Genomic DNA, 22,314 nt, shown 5'->3' with positions numbered 1-22,314 from the left:
CCAGGCTTGGGAGGCAGGGGACAACCAGTAGGCCACCCACTGAAATTAGGGTGGTCATAACAACCAATCAATCCCTGAACCCAAATGGGACATGCAGGGGTGGCCTTGCTGAGCAGGAAGGTTGGTGCTGGGCTCCCTGTGGGTGTCACATGCACCGCCCTCCCTCCATGGGTGGAATGCTGGTGTGGTTGGGCCAGCTTGGAGAGATGGTAGATGTGGAGGGTTTTTTTATGGATCCACGTCTATCAGGAATTCCCCCCATCTGCTCTGCCCTTCCCTGCAGCCAGAGGAAAGAGATGCACACTGAGGACACACACAGATCTTGGCAGCGGGAATGCAAACCACCACCTTGTATTGGGGACACTAGGTTAAAGGGATTCCCATGGGATCATGGTCTGGCTGTCCAGGGCTGTCGCTGCTCCCAGCAGTGCTCAGTGCCTTCATGCAGCATCGTCCTGACCACGCAGAGAGGGCAAGGGCTGGTCTCAGAGACTGGCACCAGGGATCCAGGAGCCTCTCAGGGATACCATCGCCTGCAGGAGGAAAGGTCTGGCAGTGCCTGTCCCAGCCAAGGTAGCTGTGAGGGCTCAGGGATGTTCCCATACCCTTGGGCTGCATATTCCCCTCCCTCTTTCTCTAACAGCCTCACCTCTAACCCCCCAGAGCCCTCTGAGCAACCCTGAACTTACATCCGACAGCAGAATTCCTGCTCAGAGCAGAGGCCAACACGGCCGATCCCGGGAGGGCAGGACCGGTAAGAACAGAAGCCCCCACGGCGCTCACATTCCTGGTGGGATCCTCGAGCCAGGGACAGCCCTGCAGAGAACCAGAAGAGGAGACCTTCAGGACAACCCTGCTGAGGTGCTGAGCACAGCCCCTGGTCTCTGTGTGGCCAACATTGGCCCAGCCCTGCCTGTCCCTTGCCATGGACAGTGAGCAGGTGTCTGCAGCAGAAATCAAGGTGATGTTTATGACACTTGGATGGGATGGTCACTACCACCCCTCAGCAGGCTCTGGGAGAGGCTGTCCAACATGTCTGCTGCCTCCCTTCTGGAAGAAGAGAGGAATCCAAAGGTGAAGGCAGGGTCTGCCTTCCTCCCACCTCCTCTTCTTCGGCATGACTGCTGTGCCCAGTGCTGCTGACTCAGAGAGGCAAGGGACAGGAGGTATGGAAATGGTGGCAAAACCTCATCCCTGGAACACAAGAGCTTTAGTACAAGGTTCCAGCTCCAGTCCCAACTGCAGAGCCTGCAGCGGGAGCCTTTCCTTAAAGGTATGGGATGAGAGGGACCCCAGGGAGGATGGCACAGCCACCAGGAGAACTCACATGTGACTCATCAGCTCAGCTGGCAAATCCTCCCTACAAAATACTGACAGAAGACAAACCCTCCACCTCCTCCTCCACATTTCTTACCTGTCACTCCCAGGAGCATCAGGAGGAGCAGAGCACAGAGGACAGGCAGGATCCTCATGGTTGGGAGTCGCCAGCAGTGTCACAGCTCTGAGGAGAAGAGAAAGGAGGCAGAGATGAATGGGAGGATCCCTGCCTGCGGGTTCTGTAGCACCTGCTCAGGGACAGAACTGAGGAGAAGGGATGTCACCAGTCACTGGCAGGAGGATGAGCTCAACAGCCCAGGGGTAGGAGCTCCCACAGCCTCTCAGCTCCCGGTGGCAGCAGTTTGGTCCCAGCCAGCTGGTCTCTCCACGTAGCACAGTGTCCCTTGGGATGGCCGACACCTCAAAAAGTTCCTTTTCCTGTTTCTTCCCCTGCCAGAGAATAAGAAGCATAGTTTTCCTCCTCTGACACCTCTGAGAAGGATTCCCAGGCCTCCAGCCAGGGATCTTGTGTCATCCCGCCTTGCGTAAGGGCCGCTCGGTGCTGTGGTTTGCCGGACACCTCTTGGGACACACACAGCATCCCTGTTCGTTAGACCTTGGCCAGCAATCAGCTTTCACAACACAAAGGAGCTCTGTCCTCCTCCCCCCACGTGAAGCGTGCTCTCTATGCTTTGCTGCAAAATAACTGGGAAGACGCCACATGGGATGACATCTCTGTCCAACTGGCAGCCCCGTGAAGGACAAGCTTTAATTGTGCCTTTGTTTTGTGGAGTTTGCTGTATGTAACCCTTTACTGGTTCTCAATGTGTTGGTGGTGCATCTTCATATATGTTTTCGGCCTTCTTGCAGATTCATTGAGCATATGTGTGTGTGTGTATGTTAAAAACATACTCGTGCATAGTAATGTGTATTCCCTGAGTGTTGCATGAATCATAGAATCACAGGATAGCTTGACTTGGAAGGGACCTTAAAACTCATCTCATTCCAACTCACTGCCATGGGCAGGGACACCCTTCACTAGACCAGGTTGCTCCAAGCCTTGTCTGACCTGGCCTTGGACACTTCCAGGGATGGGGCAGCCACAGCTTCTCTGGGCAACCTGTGCCAGGGCCTCCCCACCCTCACAAGTTCAAAGAGGGTTGCTAGGGCACTGGGGTGAGCAGATGTCCTGTTCTTCACACTTTTTTTCCATGAAACAATATCCTCTCTCAGACCTGCACAGAGGGAGAGGGGCTGTGCTAAAAGACTGACAATAGCACCATTGCCAGGAGTTGGACTCAGTGATCCTTGTGAGCCCCTTCCAACTCAGGGTATTCTATGATTCTGTGATTAATTGGGATGTAGTAGAAACCTAGAGGCACAAACTGTGATTTTGTGTGACCAGCCATTCCACCAAGGGCTTGATATGTGTCTCAAATGAGTTTTAGCCACTGCACATCTGGCTGTGGCATGCACAGTCCCACTCCACTAGTTCAGTTATAATCTGCCTGGCATTATCTAATCCATCTTCAGTACCATCTCTACCTCCTGGGAAGAGCTGTGAGATGAATTTGGAGCAGATTGTCCAGAGAAGTTTTGGATTCCCAATCCCTGGAAGTGTTCAAGGCCAGATTGGTCAAGGCTTGGAGCAACCTGATCTAGTGGAAGGTGTCCCTGCCCATGGCAGGGGCTTGGATCTAGATGATTTTAAAGTCCCTTACAACCCAAACCATTTTATGATTCTATGATTTTATGAATTTGAACATGTACAGTGCTAGGGCAGTAGAACTGGGATAAGAAGCAAGGAGGAGATGTGCAGCATGGATCCTGTGAGATGAGGTTTCAGCATGTGTTTCACTCTAAACTACCTCTTGAAGCCATTCCCAAGTCATGAAGGCAAGGGCTGCTATTTGTGGTGGTGAACTGAAAGCATGATGATAAAAGATGTATTCTGCATGATGGTGATTCCAGACACTGTCTCCAGAGCTGAATCTAAAATAACAAGGGCTGAACCCTCCCTGCAAAGTCCTCAGTCCTTGAGCAAAACATCTTGAGCCATTCCAGTTTGTGAAAGAAACACTCACCTTCTGTGGATTGTGCAAAACTTCTTAGGACATAAACTGTAAATTGCTGGTTTGGTTCCCCTTGGCAATTTCCTCAGGTTTCCATCCAGGGGAATCCCTGGGAGGTGGCCGTTGGCCCAGTTTCCTGCCCTTCACAAGGCTGTGGTTTCAATGGTGGCAGAGTCATTTGCAGCAATATTTGCTTTCAACAGGCCCAGAGACTGTGGGAGCTGGGCCTGTTCAGTCTAGAGCAGCAAAGGCTGAGAGGGAATCTCATCAATACATATAGATATCTCAAAGGCAGGTGCCAAGAGGATGGTCCCAAACTCCTTTTGGTGGTGGCCAGGGACAGGATGAGCAGCAGTGGCCATAAACTAAACACAAGAAGTTCTACCTCAACATGAGGAAGAACTTCTTTCCCTTGAGGGTGGCAGAGCACTGGAACAGGTTGTCCAAGGAGGGTGTGGAGTCTTCCTCTCTGGAGACATTCCAAATCCACATGAACATGTTCCTATGTCACCTGCTCCAAGTGATCGTGCCTTGACAGGAGGATTGGACTGGATGATCTCCAGAGGTCCCTTCCAACCTTAAAAATTCTGTGATTCTGTGAAGGGAGGACAGATGACCTGCAACAAATGGGGAGCTCAGGGCTTCAAGTCAGTCCTTTGCACACAGGTATTTGGGTTTGTTGTGTACCTTAAAAGTCAACCATTACTGCTCCTACCTTCATAGAATCACAGGATAGTTTGAGTTGGAAGGAACTTTAAAGATCATCTAGTTCAAGCCCCTGCCATGGGCAGGGACACCTTCCACTAGACCAGGCTGCTCAGAGCCCTGTCCCACCTGGCCTTGATGCACTTCCAGGGATGGGGCAGCCACAGCTTCTCTGGGCAACAAGGATCAAAGGATCACAGAATCACAGAATCAATCAAGTTGGAAAAGACCTCTGAGATCATCAAGTCCAACCTACACAAGTCCTTGTCTGCACAAGGATGTTCTCGGTGGTGCAGGGGCAGCTGCAGAGACAGGAGCTCACCAAGCAACCTGCACCTTCAGAGTTTTCTGTTCTGGTTCGGGGCAGGACAGGATGAACCTCTTAGATGAAAAGTGATCACAGTCACAGAGGTATTGGTCTCTTGTACACATGGTCTAATTGTCTCAAGCAATGTCATAGGTCTAGCTCAGATCTCCTGATTTGCAACTGTAGCCGATATAAATTTTGCAGATTGACTCCAAATTTATATCAGACGGAATAACCAAAGGTAAAATCAGGCTTCGAATTATAAGGGGTCACCTGCCTCCCTTTGTCCTGCTTAGTGTGTCCTTAGTTCCTATAATGAAAGAAGATATTGTTCCCAGGTCTGAAAGCTTTGGACCAGGAGGTGGGAACTGAAAGATTTCGCAGCAGAGGTTCTATGAAGCATCCACACGGGAGAAGACTTTTGTGCTCCCTGTGGAAATGATGACTGATCCCAGTTTTAGTCACGGCAGAGGATCCCTAGCAGGGATGTGTGAAGAACATGCCAGTATTCATTCAGTCAGCAACCCAAGATGGGGAAATATTTTGGTAAACTAGGCTTTCCTGGTAAATTTAGCCTGATTTCAGAATTCTCACTTAAAATTCTAAATGAAAATAAGACTTCTAGAAAAATGAATGACAACAAACAGCCATACAAACTTCCCAAATCTTGCTTTTATTGAGAGAAGAATGACAAATCCTTGATGACTGGTGCAACAATTCCCTGAATCCAACAATGGCAAAAGCAATCATCCCTGGAGATTCTCCACAGTTAGCCACACTACAACCTGCACAAAGGAAAGGGTGTTTCAGAATTATGTTGATGAGGAAAGTCTTACTCGGGGCTCAGCTGAAAATGTGGGGACCCATCTTTGCCCCATTTAAATCCTAAACTTACCATCTGCAGCAATTATACCCGAAACGACACAACCCCAGGTAAGCGTTGCCACGAGGGCATTTCCCACTGTGGCAGAAAGTCCCACGGTATCCACATTCCATGTAAGGTCTTACGGGTCCTGCAAGGCTCCTACCTTAAAAACAAACAAACAAACAAAATGAGGAGACAGTTGTTTCTGTCGGGGTTTTGCATTTTGCTAAGCTCCTGTGAGCTGAGACCGTGCCACACCTGTGCCCAAACACAGTCTTAATGCAGCCCTCAGAAGAGGAGGTCAGTGAGCAGAACAACCAAGCATATGCTCTGATTCCTTCTTCAGATGTAAGAACTGTGTCTCCAAGCCCAGGACTCCTTTAGGAACTCACATTTTAGGGATAGACACCAGGGACCTGGTATAAAACAGTAACTGGGCACTAAGCAGCTCTGAAAGTCTTGTAGGTCACACTTAAGGAGGGAGGCACCAGCTCGATTGGGAGGCTCACACTTGTACAAAAAAGAGGGAGAGAGATTTTTTTACGTGGACAAATAGTGACAGGACAAGGTGGAAAATTTTTAAACTAAAAGAGGAGAGATTTACATCAGGTTTTAGGAAGAAATTCTTCCCTGTGAGGGTGGTGAGACCCTGGCACAGGTTGCCCAGAGAAGTTGTGGCTGCCCCTGGAATTGTCCAAGACCAGGTTGGACTGGGCTTGGAGCAACCTGGGATAGTGGAAGGTGTCCCTGCCCATGGCAGGGGATTGGGACTGGATGATCTTTAAGGTCCCTTCCAACCCAAACCATTCCATGATTCCATGGTTCTACAGATTTGGCCTATTTTCCTCCCTATAAATTTCAACTGTATCTCAAAACAGGTCCTGGTGTCCACACATGGATAAATTCATCAATCCATGTAGAAAAAATCCATGCTACCAAACACAGCAAACCAGGCATTGCCCTCTGGGTCTGAGGCCTGGTAGCCTGGCACTGCTCTTACCTACATGGTTAAACTGTCTTCTCCATTAAAATAGCATCCCCACATTCAAACTGCCTTTTGGGAATGGCCAGCAGCCTGTGCTATTCCCAGAACAATTTTTTTTCTATGGCAGTGCTAGTTGTCAGGGATCAAAATGACCCCAGGGAGCAGATTACTAATTAGGCAGCCTGTTGCCTGGTCCTGTTTGGGTGATTAATAGAGATGTAGCCTGGCAGTTGATGTGTTCTGGATGCACCTGAATGACTGCACATGAACCAATTAATTCCAGTTTCACAGCTCATCCATGGAACTACACTAAGTCCAGCATATTCAGAGAGAGGAGAGCTTGTTCCAGCACACAGATAATGGATATTACACATTCACAGTGGATCCAGCACATCCCTGGTGTGTTAGATTCCCAGCATGGGAATGGATCGGTGCACGCACACTCAGCAAGACCCAGAAAATCCCAGGCAGAAATAAAAGAGAAGGGTGAATAAAACACTTCTGGTGCCAAACTATCTTTCTGTGGGACATTGCAGAAATGATTGCAAGCAGTCTGAGCTCTCAGAAGTATTTTTTTTCCAGAGAAATGTCTTGCTTTTTATATCCAGAAGAAAGGTCCTACTGTAAACAGGTCAAACATCCCCTGTGTGTATTTGTGTGTTAAACAAGGACATAAAACAGACCAAAGGAATGCTTTGCCCCGTGTCCTGTCTGTGAGAACTGCCATAAGCAAAGGCCCAGGTAAGAATAAGATCAGACAAGCATATGTAATTATGGAGTCATGGAATCACTTAGGTTGGAAAAGACCTCTGGGATTATTGGGTCCAACCATTCCTCCAGCACTGCCAAACTCACCACTAACCCATGTCCCCAAGTGCCACATCTACAGGGATATATGTGATACTGGTCTTCTGGTCTTCTGCAGTCCATCACAGTCTTTTCCCATCCTTACTCCCCCAAAGGACACTTTCCACCCTGTTCCCACAGAGATCAACCCCAAAACTTCACTGGGCACTTGTTTGTGCACAGAGTGCCGTGCAACTGCAGTGGTGCCATTTTCAGAAATGGTGTTAAAACACAAACCCTTTTCCTGGATAATAGGGTGGGTTTGGGGTTCCAGACTCCTTTGCATCCCCCCAAAAGGCATAGCCTTACACCACCACTTATGACTGCACAGGCTTCTCCACTGAAGAGATACTACCAGTAGAATTTCAGTCCTAACTCATCATCTTCTGCCTCCTCACTCCAAGAACACCTGAAACAAACAATATTTGGAGAATATGGGACCAGATTACTTTTATTTTCTGTGTGGCTTAAAAATATTTGATTATGATTTGATTTGGTTGTTTTGGGTGACTCAGAAACAAGTTGATTTAAGTACAAATCTGCAAAGGGGAAAATGCTGGTGCTGAATGGTAATTTTGGGGTTTCCCCTCATGCTTTCACCTCAGACTGGACTTCCAGAGGAGTATCAAAGGCACTGAAGTGATGGTTGGAGTGTTTGCCCGCTAATTTCATGTATCATCTGTTGTCTGCCAACAAGTTTTGATGGTATGTGTGAAGATTCTTTGCAGGAGGTAGCTTGGCCACATCCCAAAGGGGATGGGACACCTTTGTAAGACACCAGCACCTCCTTCTCTATAGTCCCCCATCTTCATTTACAGCTTACCTGCAGCTCCATGAAATGCCACCAAGAGGAGACCAAAGAGAAAGGGAAGGATTTTCATGGCAGAAAGTGGGCTGGGAACTCAGATCCCTACAGGGAAAGGAGGCAAAGACATCAGTGAGAAGGTTGTCCCTCCACAGTCATCGTGGGCTGAGAAGTGACACACAGAAATGTTCTTCAAGACCCAGGAATTATCTAGAAGAGGTGTTCCACATTTTTGTTATGATAATGTCTATTGTCCTAAGGTTTCTCTGGAGCATACATAGGATCGTGGCGTAGGAAGAAACTACCATGCAGAAAATACTATTTTAAACTCCCTTTTGATTAATGCATTAAGTACCCAGACATTTATTCTTGATTTCTTGATACTTTGCAATGCGTTACAATAAATTTGATTTGTTTTATGGAAGTTAAATCTGTTAATTTAAATAGAAAAATAAGAAAATTTTTGCCATATTTACACAAAACAACCCAATGTGTGTTCTTAAGTTTTTCTAATTAAAAAAAAGAGCAGAAAAAGTTCCTTTACAATTAAATCAAAATCCAGTTTCTCCTTATTCTTTCTTAGTGGTTATTGCCTTTCCTTCACCTCAAGAATTATATTATTTCCAGGATAAATTTTTGAGTGTTTACATTTCCTGCAGCCAACAGAAACTCTTCTCCCTTATCAATATCAGAAGCCTCCAGAACTGACTCCTGTCAGACTGGAGTCACTGCACAGTTAGGGCTAAAACAGTGAAATGCAGCTAAAAGTGAAAGATATGAAGTCTCCAGCCAGTTTAAGAATGACAAAACTTTCTCAGAGAGGCTGAATAACGAGAAGATTTTGGTTGTTACCAGGCAGGAGGAGGCTCTAGATTGGAACAGTCCTTGGATCAGTGTCAGCCACCCCGAAGTAGGAAGATGAAGGAGCAGAGCGTGGCCTTGTGCTGTTTCTGGAGGGTGGTGGAGGATGGTTGATCTCCACAGTCTTCTGGTGGCCAATCACACAGTCCCTGTGACTTTGGGGTGACACAATGAATCCTCTTTCTTGCCATCCTCCTATGAGGAACCAAGGTATGGCTTTCAAAATGTTGCAGCATCCACTGGGGAAATGGGTTGAGCGGCTTAAACTGCCTTGAACCACCTCCCTTTGAGCAGCCCTTGGGCCACAGCAGCTCACTCAAGGTGTCTGGGCCATATATTGTCTTCTGGCCAGCTGAGGCTTGGTGGCATCTGCTCTCCATCATGATAAAATAAATAAATAAATAATAAATATACAATATATATTTATATAATATATAATATAATATATTTATATAGTAGTTGTAATATATAAATATATCATAAACAGATACATAATATATTATTAAGATATATGCATATATTATACATATATATTATAAACATGGTATACTATATATATATATATATATATAAAAACATAATGAATAAAATAAAACCAGCCATGCAGGCTGTCCTGCTGCTGGGTGATCATTCTGCACATCTCCATTGGAAGTTGGTGCTGTGTGATGGGAACCCTCAGGGAAATGGTACATGGTGGGATTTACTCAGCTGATGTCCACAGAGCAGGAATCTTTCAAAGGATACCTCTCATCCACAATTTTGGTTCCTGTGACATGGAAGAAAACTATATACCTGAAGCTAATATATATATATATACACAATGTCAACCAGTATTTGAGGGATATGCAATGATTTCTAGCTCTAGGTATTAATTTTGCCTTCTGCAGTGATGTGCTTCAGGTTTTGATGAGGCTAGTCATGTGCATCTGAGTGTTACTAATGAACTAGCCAGTTATTTAATTTACCACATAAATCCCAGCAGGAATTTCTCCTTAAATGCCTGCAATTATCTCATAGAGAAGTGCTGTCTCCATCTGTTTTCAGAGGTTTCATATTAATTCCTTAAAAACATGAACATTCTATCACCCTAAAAGAAAAATAATTATCAGCTGGAATTAGGTTAAAAAACCCCACCTAAACCTATGTTAAATGGGAAGTTCATTCTTCTTTGGAAATTCAGGAAGAGTGTTAATGAGGTGTTATTAATACTACATCATTTCTACTGTTGGAAGAGAAAATTTGGGCAGTTCTGTTTTGATTAAGAACATGGAAAAGATCTGCACTAGAGATTGGTAGGGAAAAAAGTGAGAGTAAAAGAGTAATCTAATAGTTAGGAGTAAAAAAAAAGAAAAGAAATGAAAAAGTGATTTTTTTTTTTAAAACTTTTGCACCAAACCATTTTTAGTACTAATTGCCTGCACTGTATGTAAGATATTTTAAGCCACATCTATTTATGGAAATTATTACAGCCCATGCTCAGCAATTTCAGTTTTATTATAGCCTTCACTCTCTTGCCATGGGCAGAACAGTGCACTGAGCACAGCACCCCTAAGTGTCCTTCTCCTTTCTCAAGGACTCCCCCAATGGTTTGCAGACATTTCTATAAATTCAGGTGTCTGTTGCAATGGGATCTTCACTTTCCTTTTATACCTTTTTCCTTCTGGAATCTGACCCGTTTCATGGGAGTTGCCGCTCTCCTCTGCCAGCTGTATGAGCCCCGCTGAGCTCACCCCTGCCAGAGCCTCCCTTGACTCTCCCTTCGTGCCCTGCAGGGATTTTTCTTAGATCTCTTTGTTTTCTTTCCCAGTCAAATCAAATACTTCACGGACGTTTCTAGCACAGCCTTTCTTAACAGCTTTCAGGCTGCCTGCAGGCTTCTTGTTTCTCTGGACTGTTCCTTTTGGTGCTTTTCTTTCCTCATTTTCGTTGTTTTTTGTTTTTTGGGTTTTTTTGAGTTTCAATACTCACATGTTGAATGCATTTAGTCCCACAAGGTTATTAAACCTAATTATACTGTCACTTTTACAGAGCAGCTCTCACAAACAGCTTTGGAATTAGGTCCTTTGCACCTAATCCAGGAAGGCAAATGTTCTTGTGGGTGCCTGGACTAGTTGTTCTAAGAATCACCATCTTGCAGCCATAAAAACCTGATCTCTACATCTCCTGATATCACCCACAATCACCCCTCAGAACTTCTTTGCTCAGTCACCTCAAGCAAGGGAATGACCTGCAGAAGATGTGACCTGACCCCTGCGTCCACCAGGGTGGGATTATTCAGTGAAAACCATCTCTAAAGTGTTGTGAAGTATTTGCAGACAGGGAGTGTGGCAGAACACCTGGGCAGAAGCGTGGTACAGCATGTGAGGGGCAGCTGGGTCTGTGTGATGTCACCTGTAGGCAGCTTACCTGGAGCACTGAGCCCAGGTTTGGGGCTCTCAATGTCAGAAGGACATGGAGCTGCTGGAGCAGGTCCAGAGGAGGCCATGGAGATGCTCCAAGGGCTGGAGCACCTCTGCTCTGGATCCAAGCTGGAAGAGCTAGGAGTGTTCACCTGGAGAAGAGAAGGCTCTGGGGAGACCTTAGAGACCCTTCCAGTGCCTAAAGGGGAGCCAGGAGAGCTGGAGAGGGACTTGGGACAAGGGATGGAGTGACAGGACAAGGGGGAATGGTCTTAAACTGCAAGAGGGAAGGTTTAGATTAGATAATAGGGGAAATTCTTGGCTATGAGGGTGGTGAGGCCCTGGCACAGGTTGCCCAGAGAAGCCTCAGTTCGCAGGTACAAAGGACTTTCAAATCAATAGATGGAAGGAGTAATTAAAGTTTCAACAGCTTGGGCTTTGAGAGCTTTATTATTATTATTATTATTAATGATTTTTTTCCTTTGGCTTGGTGCTGTGCAATAACGTCACTGTGCCTGGAGAAGCTGCTACATCAAAATCAGCAGAGATGGCTGATGAGACACCTTGCACTATCCCAGGTTGCTCCAAGCTCCATCCAAACTGGCCTTGAACACTTCCAGGGATGGGGCAGCCACAGCTTCTCTGGGCAATCTGTGCCAGGGCCTCACCACCCTCACCGGGAAGAGTTTTCCCTATTATCTAATCTAAACCTTCCCTCCGGTAGCTTAAGACCATTCCCCCTTGTCCTGTCACTCCAGGCCCTTGTCCAAAGTCCCTCTCCAGTTCTTCTGGAGGCCCTTTAGGTACTGGAAGGGGCTGTAATGTCTCACCAGAGCTACTCTTCTTCAGGATGTACCTTTGTTGGAGGCCTGAGAGGTTTTTTTTTTATCAGAAGAGGTTCCTGAACACCAAAGTCCAGCAGAGAAAAGCACAGCCAAACCAGTGGCTGGAAGGCAGCCAGAGCAACTGGGAGTTGGCAATGAAACTGGGGAGGGTGGATAGCTCTGGGAATATCTTCTGGAAGGCCTTCTGGCTTTTGCCTTTTCTGCTTGGCATTGTTACGGGGCGATAACAGCATGACCCGTGTGGTGTGGAAATTTATTCCCGGCTTAGAATACAGCCTTTGAGCAGAAGAGGCTGAGAAAAGACAGCTGAGACACCTTGGGGTGGGTTCTTCCCAGGAATGATGATGATGATGGAGGGCAGGGGGATGAGATGATGAGGTTCTCACATATCTTCCGTGGGTGACAAGAAGGATCACACCACATTGTGCCTGCATGGACCCTTGCAGCTTCTTCACTGCTGGATTTACAAGCAAGATGGTTCTGCAACATCCCACCCTCAGCTCTGGGAAAGGCTCTGGTGCCCATTAGAGGCTGAGCTGTGCTTTGCATGCAAAAAAAATGGGTTTTCTAGGAATGGGCCATTTGGCAGCTGTGTATTTGCTACTGTGGAGGACAAGGCTCAGTGACAACCAAGGCTGAGCTTCACTTGGCTCCAGAGCCTAATTACACCCTTGGCTTTATTAAAATGCTTTGCTGGAGCTGGGCCCAACGGCTCAACATTGTTAATTAATGAAACATGAATGTGGATGCGATGACATTAACCCACTAGCCCCCAACCCAACCACCGGAGCTGAAGATGCAAACATGCCAAGTTATGGTAAAAAGCAGTGCTGGACACGGACAGAGATCCTGGGGATGCTCCCACAAGAAGGGATAACCAGGCAAGGACATCTCTGAGCAGTTTGGTGGCTCCTGTTAAGCATCAGACTCTGGGCTTTGTTCTCAGAGTTGCAAAAACAATAGTTAAAAATTAAAAAAAAAAAAAAAAAAAAAAAGTATGAAAGCCCCTGAACACACATAGATCCAACAGCCCAGCCAATGTACAAAGCTTTGGGAGCCTCCTGCAGGATTTTGCAAAAGCAATTACAAAACCTTAGATGATATTTGGACCTAATTAAACCTCTTTTCATGGCTTTTCCTTAGGGACCTGCTGGGGATTTATTTCCTAAAAAGTATCAGGGATGGAGGCTGCAGGGCCGGGAATTGTGATAAAAAGCAGATGAGGCACATCTCTGTACACACAAGGGCCCCTGGAGCCACCGACGGTTGGGATAGCGTTTCACAAAGGTTTTGTCTTCGGGGTAGGAGGCGGGAAAACAACCTGATTAATTTACGGGTCCGTGCACACCATGTCCCGGCTGCCACCTAGTGCTCATCCCTGCGGCACAGGGACATGGCGGGCATCGCACAGGGGGACATCGGGGTGGGCTTGTGCCAGTTCACAAGAACCAAGGGGAAATCAGGGTGGGCTTCTGCCAGTGCACAAAAACCTGGGAGACAGCGGGGTGGGCTTGTGCCAGTGCACAAAAACTTGGGAGACAGCGGGGTGGGCTTGTGCCAGTGCACAAAAACCTGGGAGACACCGGGGTGGGCTTGTGCTAGCGCACAAAAACATGGGAGACAGCGGGGTGGGCTTGTGCTAGCGCACAAAAACATGGGAGACACCGGGGTGGGCTTGTGCTAGCGCACAAAAACATGGGAGACAGCGGGGTGGGCTTGTGCTAGCGCACAAAAACATGGGAGACACCGGGATGGGGTTGTGCCCGTGCCCGAGAGCCTGGGGGACATCAGGGTGGGCTTGTGCCAGTGCACGACAACTTGGGGGATAGCGGGATGGGCTTGTGCCAGTGTGCAGTTGCCCCAGAGGTCTCGGGCTGCTGCAGCCCCCGAGGTGTGACGCAAGCACCGTGACGTCACACCGCCCGGCGGGAAAGGGCACTGGGGGAGGTGCCCGGGGGGGGGGGCCGGGTAAGGGCGGGCGGGGAGGCACCGGTCTGGGCGTCTCCTTCTTCTTCCTCCTCCGCCTTCTCCTCCTCCTTTTCCTCCTCCTTCTCCTCCTCCTTCTCTTCCTCCTCCTTCTTCTCCTCCTCCTCCTCCCCTTCCTCCCTCTCCTCCTCCTCCTCCGCAGGATGCGCGGGGCCATCCCGCGGCTCAGCCTGGCGCTGCTGGCGGCGGAGCGCGGGGCGAGTGAGTGAGCGCGCAGGATGCGCGCAGGATGCGCGGGGCTGTGGGGAGGCTGCGCCACCCCGAAGAGGGGGGAAAGGCGGGATGGAGGGTGGCAGCGGCCCCTCTACGGCCATCTCCGGGGTCCCGGGTCACCCCTGGAGATCGGGGAGTGGGGAATCATCCCTGCGCTCCCGCGTAGGGGGGAGATGAGCGGTTCCGCCCGCAGGGTGGGGCGTTCAGCATCCCTGAGGACCCAGCCGGTCTCTGGGGGGTTTAATAAGAAAATTGGGGGGTTTCTTCACTTTTTAAAATTTTATTTATTTATTTGTGTATTTTGGAGACTGAGGTTTTTATCAGAGCCCTTCTTGGGGCTGGGCCCCTCTGTGGCGGTGGCTGTGCCACGGCTGACAAGCTACTGGGAGCCGGCAGCTGGAGATAAGACTGGGACAAGGGCTGTGAACCCCCTCGGTGGCTGGGAGACGGAATTGTGGCGGGAATGGCTTTAAACTGAAAGAGAGTAGATTTAGATTGGATATTAGGAAGAAATTCTTCCTTGTGAGGGTGGTGAGACCTTGGCCCGGGTTGCCCAGAGAAGCTTTGGCTGCCCCATCCCTGGAAGTGTTCAAGGCCAGGTTGGATAGGGCTTGGAGCAACTTGGGATAGTGGAAGGTGTCCCACCCCTTGGCAGGGATTAGAACTGGATAGTATTTGAGGTCCCTAATAACTTAAACTTTTTAAGAATTCTAAGACTGTAGGTGGCACCTCTCAGTTGCTGGGTTGTGTGGCTGTGGCATCCCTCAGCACTGCTTCTCTGCCCTTCTCCAGGGCTCTGTGCCATCACCCATTACCTTGTCCATGGGCAGCTGGGCTGGTTTGGGCTGACCATGGCCTGTATGGTGCCCGGCTATGCCGCTCAGCTCCTCAGCATCCTCTGGTTCCGGGCGGACGGACACCCACCCAGCTGCTGGCTCCTGGTGCTCCACCTCCTCCAGCTGGGCCTTTGGAAGCGGTGAGAGATGCTCCCTGTGACCCATCCAACCCCCCCAAACCCAGGTGCAGTCCCAAACTTGCCAAAACTAGGGTGGACATCCCAGCACGGTGACTCCTGCAGGTACTGGGATGTTTTGCGGATGGCAGGCGGCAGTGCCCGTGCTGGGGAGGTGCTGACACAGCTCGGGGACGTGTGTGTGCTGCAGCTCCTGGAAGCCCTGTTGCAGACCCTGCCTCACCTCCTGCTCCAGGCCTACGTGGCTGTTGACCCAGTGGGCTTCATCCCTGGTAAGGTGGGAGTTCCCAGGAGGATGCTTTGAATTGTATAGGAATGATGCATTTGGGTGAGGGATGCATGTGCCCACCTGGCAGGGCACAGGGTGGGCTCTGGGTGAAGGAGAAAGCTGCAAAGGGACTGGGAAGCCTCAGTGCAAAGCACCAGGGACAAATGTGGCTGCAAGATCTGCTGTGGCTGAACGCAGAGGAGTTCTGAGCCACCCATGGCTTCTCCTGGCCAGTACAGTCTGTACGAGCAGTATCCATGTGCAGTGTCTTGGCTGGGTGTGAACCCAGCATGTTCCTGTTGGTGGTCCAGCCCTAATCACACTGCAGTGCTGAGCATTTAGGGGTTTGGGGCTGCTTTGCAGGAAAGGTGAACTTTCAGATGTGCAAAGGGAGAATTTGAGGCGTGCAAGGTCACACTCTGTGTCCATCTCTGGTCTGATGCCAATGACCAGGATGGAGCTGCCCTGGGGCTGCAGAGATCTACCCATGGGAGAGAGTGGTCAGAGGATTTCCACAGGCAGATACTAAGCACACAAAGAAGACCAGATTTAGCATAAACTAATTGAAATATTCCAGTTCCATCCCTGGAAACATTCAAGGCCAGGTTGGACAGGGCTCTGAGCAACCTGATCTAGTGGAAGCTGACCCTGCTCATTGCAGGGGGGTCAGACTAGATGGCCTTTAAGGTCCCTTCCAACCCAAACCATTCTGTGATTCCATGATTCTGTTGGCAGGAGTATGAGGTGTCTAGCTTGTTTTGGGGTGCCATGCTACCAGCAGCTCCTTGACACTGAGATATGGCCCCACAGCGTAGCTGGGCATCCTTCAGAGCCCTGACTGCCCTGTCCCTGTGCAGGTGTCAGCGCAGGGCTGTCCCTGCTCTCCCTCTCCTGGGCTTTGGCCTCCTACAGCCACTTCACCTGCCTGCTGAAGCCTGGCCACCTCAGCCTGCCGGCCGTGGCCATGCTCTGCCTGCTGCTCTGGAGGACAGGGATGCTGGGGACCAGGGTCCTGGCCCTGGTGCTCTTTGCCAGGCTCTACTCCTTTTGGGTTTTCGCTGTGGCAGGTAAGACCTGAGATCCCTCTTCCCCACATCCCACCCTGAGGCCAGCCCTGCGATGCTCCTGGTGCTGGAGCTGTTTGCAGCCTCCCCCAGGAACGGCTTTGCCCATACAGTCCCTTCTCCTTGCAGGTGTCCACTGGTTGCTCATGTCCTTCTGGCTGGTGGCCCAGCAGACAAATATTGTGGTCCAGCCATGCCACTGGAGGCTGTTTAATGGCCTGGTGGGGGCTGTGTACATCTTCTGCTACATCAATGTCCGACCTGGTCCCTCCAAGACCAGGGTGTCTGTATTTTATGCAGTAAGTACCCAGGATATTCCTTACTCCACATGGATGCAGCTGCTGGAGAGAAGCTTCAAACTTTCCATTCTCATTTCTCACATCACCACTTGATGAAAGTCCAGTGTGGATAAAAAGCCACATGGTCACTAAGGTGGATGCACCTTCTCTTCTGGCTTCATTTTTTTAGGGGCAGCCATACAATGTCAGAGTTATTTTTCCTGGTAAAAAAGGGTGGACACCTTGCAGAAAGTTAAGGTCAACAACTTTTATGTTTTAAGTGGTACGTTAGGTATGAAATAAAACAGGGAAAGTGTTCAAAGCCAGGTTAAACGGGGCTCTGAGCAACTTGGTCTAGTGGAAGGAGTCCCTGCCATGGCAAGGGGTTGGAACAAGATGAATTTTAAGATCCTTTCCAACTCAAACCAGTCTGTGATTTTGTGAATTTATGAAAATTAGAAATTGGGTGTTTTCTGTCATCAGAAGCACATCTAAAACCATCAGAAGGATAAAGGTGACGACTCTCTTCCCTCTGCTCTGCAGATAATGCTGATGGAGAACACGCTCCTGCTGCTGTTGGCCACCCGGTTCCTGCAGGCAGAGCTGAGGAGCAGCCTGGGTGTGACTGGGGCTGTCATGTCAGGGTCTGTTATAGGTAAGATCTGGGGGTTTTAGAGCCCGGATTGCACATTTTGAGAGAAGTTTGAGTAAATGAGCATTGTCATTTATTTTAGTTGCATCAGACTATTTGCTTTGTTTCTTTGAGCTTTCAGTTTAAGCCATTCCCCTTCGCATCACTCCAGGCCCTTGTCCCAAGCCCCTCTCCAGCTCTCTTGGAGCCCCTTTAGGCACTGGAAGGGGTTCTAAAGGTCTCCCTGGAGCCTTCTCTTCTCCAGGTGAACATCCCCCAGCTCTCCCAGCCTGTCTCCAGAGCAGAGGGACTCCAGCCCTTGGAGCATCTCCATGCTGACCAGGCTCATGTTTTCCCTGTGGGTTGGGAGCAAAGGGAAGCTGTAATGCCCATGTGTGCTGGGCTTTGTGCATCTCCCCAGACTGGTTACACGCAGATCAGTTGTGATCAAGAAAGGGCATGTTTGGGCTGGAAAAGGAGCAATCCCTCTGCCCTTGGATGAGTTTAAGATAGGACTAGGAAGGAACCTGATGTCTGTACCAGTAGAAAGCACCTGATGTCCAGCACCTTTTCTGCAAAGGGCTTGGTGATCTAGAGGTGGCAGTGAGGTCTGGCCTCTTCTCCACATCTCACCCAAATGCTGCTGAGACTCATCCCTTGACACCTTTCTGCTCTTTTCCAGGTGCCACAGCTCTGGTGGTTTATTACAGCCTGCTCCATCCCAAGTCCACAGAGATCTGGCAGGGATTCCTGGAGGTATCCTGCAGTGCTGCAGCAGCGGGTGATGATGAGGTCTCTGGGGAGAGCTCCCAAGCTGGGCAGAGCTCAGGAATTTCAGGAGATGAAGAGTCCTTGTCAGGGGAAGGGACCACAGCAGATCCAAAAACTGGGAACAGCTCATCTCTCCTGCAATCCAAAGGGTGTTTGGAGGACAGCTGGACAAACCATCACCACTGGCTGCTGGTAAAGCTGGCCTTGAAGACAGGAGATCTGTCTGTGATCAACGCAGCCTTCGGAGATGGTGGCGTGGGAGAGGTTTATCCTGGAGGATGGATGATGGGGAAACTCACTGGAGTTGAGCCTGGGGCAAACTTTTCTCTCCCCATGAGGGACATTGTTCCTCAGGAAGCTGAATCTGGTCTGACAGTGGGGAATGGAGGAAGCATCAAACTCAGCACCGGCGCTGCAGGAATGGCACAGGAGGATGGAGCAGGGCAGGACCCTGTTTTTCCCCCATCCATATCCCGTCCCAGCAGCTTCTCCCCGGATTCAGCTGAGGGCTCCTCTGTGTATTTCACTGCCGTTGCAGGAGGCATCACCTTGCCTGGGACAGGGACAGGCACAGGCACAACGATGTGCATGGCCCTGGTGCAAAGGGACAATGAAGCCCAGCCTTCTCCAGGATGCCTGAGAGAAGGAGGAGGAGCAGTAGGAAGAGGAGGAGGAGAGGATTTATCCCTTGGGATGGCAAGCATCAGCCCAATCCTGGGCACTTGTGCCCACAAGCACCTGCAGAGGAGCTTTTCCCTTGGCAACACAGGCAGCTGTGGGGTGGCAGGTCCCCCCAACGAGGGCTCAGAGGGGACAGAGGGTGCCCTCATGGAGTGGCATCACCTCTGGGACATCCACCCTTGTGGCACGCAGGGGACTGTCAGGAGGAGCAAGCTGAGGTCACCGTGCTTCACCTCCACCCCCAAGGCTGACCCTAAATGCCCACAACAAGGACTGGGGGAACTGGGAGAGGGGACAGACCTGTCTGGGTTGCCAGGGTGACCCTGTAAAAGCTGCACTGTCACCTTGGGGTGACTGTCTCATCAATAAGGCCTGGCAGGAGGTGGTGGAGTGAAGACTGTCCCCGTGATGCCCCTGACACTGGGCAGATGTGCTCCTCCATCACCAGGACATCATCTTCCCTCATGGTGCATCTTCTACTTGCATTTTCGGAGAACTTCAAAGGTCTTAAAAAGCCCTAAAAGTCCAGGGCTAGTTATTTTTTGACCTTATTTATGTCACAGTCCTGCCAGGCTGCCAGAGTGTGCTGCCTTTGGTATATTTGTGACAATGACTTGAACTGTGTCCTTTACCAAGTGCCTGTACAAGCTGCTGGCCTGTCCCAGTCTGGAGACCTGGCTGCTGTCTCCAGGCTGCAGTCTTGGCCAAAGCAGGTGTTTTCTCAGGACAAATAAGTGCCTAAACCAGAAAAATTATGAGTTTTATGTCCTTCCTTCAGAGCAGAGTAAGCCCTCAAGTAAGGCTCAGCAGTGCTTGGTTTATCTTTCCCCCACCAAGTTCATCTTGAGACCTTTACCAACTCCATTTTTCGGGGTCACAGATCCTCTTCATGCTGTAGACCACAACCTCAGGACTCTGAATTATAGCCAAGAGCCATGTCCTGCTGCTTGTCCACTGTCCCACTTCCTCAGGTGGCCTTTTCTGCCCAGTCTCCTCCTTGCCCCCTTCCACCCAGCTTCCAGATCATAGAATCACAGAATGCTTTGGGTTGGAAGGGACCTTAAAGCTCTTCTAGGTCCAACCTCTTGCCATGGGCAGGGACATCTTCCACTAGAACAGCTTACCAGGCTATAATCCACATCTGCCTGGATGCTGCCTCCTAAATTTAGCCTCAGGCCAAATCTCAGATCTACAGAGTCCTGCCACCATCAAATCCCCAGTGCAGACAGGGTTTAAATATATCAGGAACTAAATGTGTGGCCTCAGGAATAGCCAGTGCTTCCCAGCAGGCTGGCTGGGCATAGGTTTGTGCCCAGGACATGGGTTTGTGCCCAGGACATGGCTGGATGTGTTAATTGAGGTGTGGTCAGCTGGATTCACCAGCAAGCTCAGGGGTGCCAGCTGAGGCACATCTGGCCACGTCCTCCAGCTGTTGTCCCGCTGTGGGCAGGACTATGGTGGTGCCACAGGGCAGGAAAGGACACAGGCATGCAATGAATTATTAAAAAAAGCTTCCATAATGCATTCACTGCTCAGAGCTGACCCAGCCAGATGGTTCTCCTGGGCACTGAAAACCCAGTTGGTGCTGGTTATGGAGCGAAGCCACATTCCAGTGGGATGAAGGCTCTCTGTCCCCATCCAGATCCCAGCCCTCCATGCTGTGGCTGTGCTCTGCAGCGACAAATCAGTTCCAGTGGCTTTTCCAGAGTCCTCCTCACTGTGTGCATCACACAGAAGGCAGAAGTGCTGCTGGAGCATTACAAGAATTTTTATCTAGTTTGTTTTTCTACCTTTGATAATATATAATTATGCTTAAAAAACCCACACCAGCCTTTGCTGTGTCTGTGTCTCATGTTGGGGGTGCACATAAGCAATATGAAATCAGGGCAAATAATATGGATTGTCTGTCCTTAAAGCCTTCCAGCCTGTGTGAGAGCCCTGTTACACCCAGGGCCCAAGTCCTGCATGCTGGGGACAGTCCCAGCAGTGAGCCACAGGTCTCCACCTACAGAAATAACCTGTATTTAATCACAGAATCACAGAATGGTTTGGGTTGGAAGGGATCTTAAAGACCATCTAGTTCCAATCCCCTGCCATGGCCAGGGACACCTTCCACTATCCCAATTTGCTCCAAGCCCCATCTAGGGCCTTGGACACTTTCAGGGATGGGGCAGCCTCAGCTTCTCTGGACAACCTGTGCCAGGGTCTCACCACCCTCACAGGGAAGAATTTCTTTCTAATATCCAATCTAAACCTCTTCAGTGAATTTTAAAGCTCTGTTTGAAGTAGGAGGACTCCAGCAGCAAATCACACCTCCGGGTGCCCCTCCCCACCCTTCCCATCTTTTGGGGGGGGCAGAACTGAAGATACCCAAATGACCTGGTGCACATGCAGATTTTTCCCAATGGTGCCAGAGGGGAGAAACGCTGGGGAGGTGTTTCTCTCAAAACCTCGTTCATTTGCCACCAGAGGGAGATGCTGCTCAAGGTCCAGAGGCTGCGTGCACATCCAGTGCCTGTTACAGGAATTGCAGAACCATCCAGGTTGGGAAAGTCCTCTAAGATCGTGGAGTCCAACCGTTCCCCCAGCACACTCAAGGCCATCACTAAAATACGTGCCCAAGTGCCACATCCACATGGCTTTTAAATCCCTGCAAGGATGGGGACTGGAGGGGAGAGGGACTGAGGCTGCTGCGGCATCGCAGATGGGAGCTGGTGAGAATGAAATAGGGAGCTGTGGGATAGTGGAGGTGGCAGATACAGTGCACAGCAAGTGCCTGGAGGAATGAGACCATGGCTGTGGGAGTCTTCTTCTACCTCCCCAGGCATCAGTGGGCCATGGGGAAAGTTTGGAAACCCCTGCCAGAGTCTCGCCAAGAATTCAGGGCTGGAAAGTCATCCAGATATCTGCAAATATCCCACGGTGACTTCAGATCCAAAGGTGTGTGTGCAAGGGGAGGTGCCACTGACCACACTGAATGCAGGATGGGAACCTGTTGGTTTGGTAGAACCAGCTCCAGCTGTCAGCACCATGGTGCTGAGTCCTGATTTTGGTGGTATATCCCTGGAGCTGTGGATATGTGCCTGGGGGGTGACAGGGTCACTCCCCAATCTGGTCTGTCTTCACATCAACCCACGGGGTGCAGAGATCCCCCAAATCCCATGTCACTGCTCTGTGTGGAGCAACACGGCCCTGGGCCAGTCCAAACCCAGGATGAGAAAGTGCAGCTGGCAGAGGGGCAGAGGGGAACCAGTTGATGAAATCTCAAAGTGCCCCAAATGCTTGAGGAGACCCAGTCAGACCCTCTGCTCCTTCTACAGCATTTCCCATGAAGCTCTTTTTGCATGAGGCATGTTATGCTGAGCTAGACTGGGATCTGCCCAGCCTTTTGGGATGCACACCACCAACTTTTGGGCTTCAGCCACTCACAGAAGGGCTGGAG

At 49.8% G+C, this 22,314-nt stretch overlaps 1 protein-coding gene across 1 annotated transcript; it reads left to right on the top strand.

The window, feature by feature from the left end:
- The first annotated feature begins 14,136 nt into the window (after positions 1–14,136).
- XKR5 (XK related 5) lies at positions 14,137–20,696 on the top strand. The gene is made up of 7 exons (XM_039382013.1): positions 14,137–14,194; positions 14,999–15,182; positions 15,285–15,451; positions 16,305–16,514; positions 16,641–16,810; positions 17,333–17,444; positions 18,103–20,696. The coding sequence occupies exons 1-7, from the start codon at positions 14,137–14,139 to the stop codon at positions 19,191–19,193; spliced, it is 1,992 nt and encodes a 663-aa protein (XP_039237947.1). The 3' UTR covers positions 19,194–20,696.
- The last annotated feature ends 1,618 nt before the right edge of the window (positions 20,697–22,314 follow it).

The sequence above is a fragment of the Pipra filicauda genome, unplaced genomic scaffold, assembly GCF_003945595.2.
Source record: "Pipra filicauda isolate LSUMZ 115617 unplaced genomic scaffold, ASM394559v2 scaffold24_size8852520_pilon, whole genome shotgun sequence".
Classification (NCBI taxonomy): domain Eukaryota; kingdom Metazoa; phylum Chordata; class Aves; order Passeriformes; family Pipridae; genus Pipra; species Pipra filicauda.
This window is presented reverse-complemented; position numbering and strand designations above follow the sequence as displayed.

What these genes read in the sequence shown, in the direction of transcription:
- XKR5 (XM_039382013.1), top strand. Translation starts at nt 14,137, where the DNA reads ATGCGCGGGGCCATCCCGCGGCTCAGCCTGGCGCTGCTGGCGGCGGAG. An exon ending in CCCAGTGGGCTTCATCCCTG is followed by an intron (nt 15,452 to 16,304) that starts GTAAGGTGGGAG and finishes GTCCCTGTGCAG; the next exon opens with GTGTCAGCGCAGGGCTGTCC. An exon ending in GGGTGTCTGTATTTTATGCA is followed by an intron (nt 16,811 to 17,332) that starts GTAAGTACCCAG and finishes TCTGCTCTGCAG; the next exon opens with ATAATGCTGATGGAGAACAC.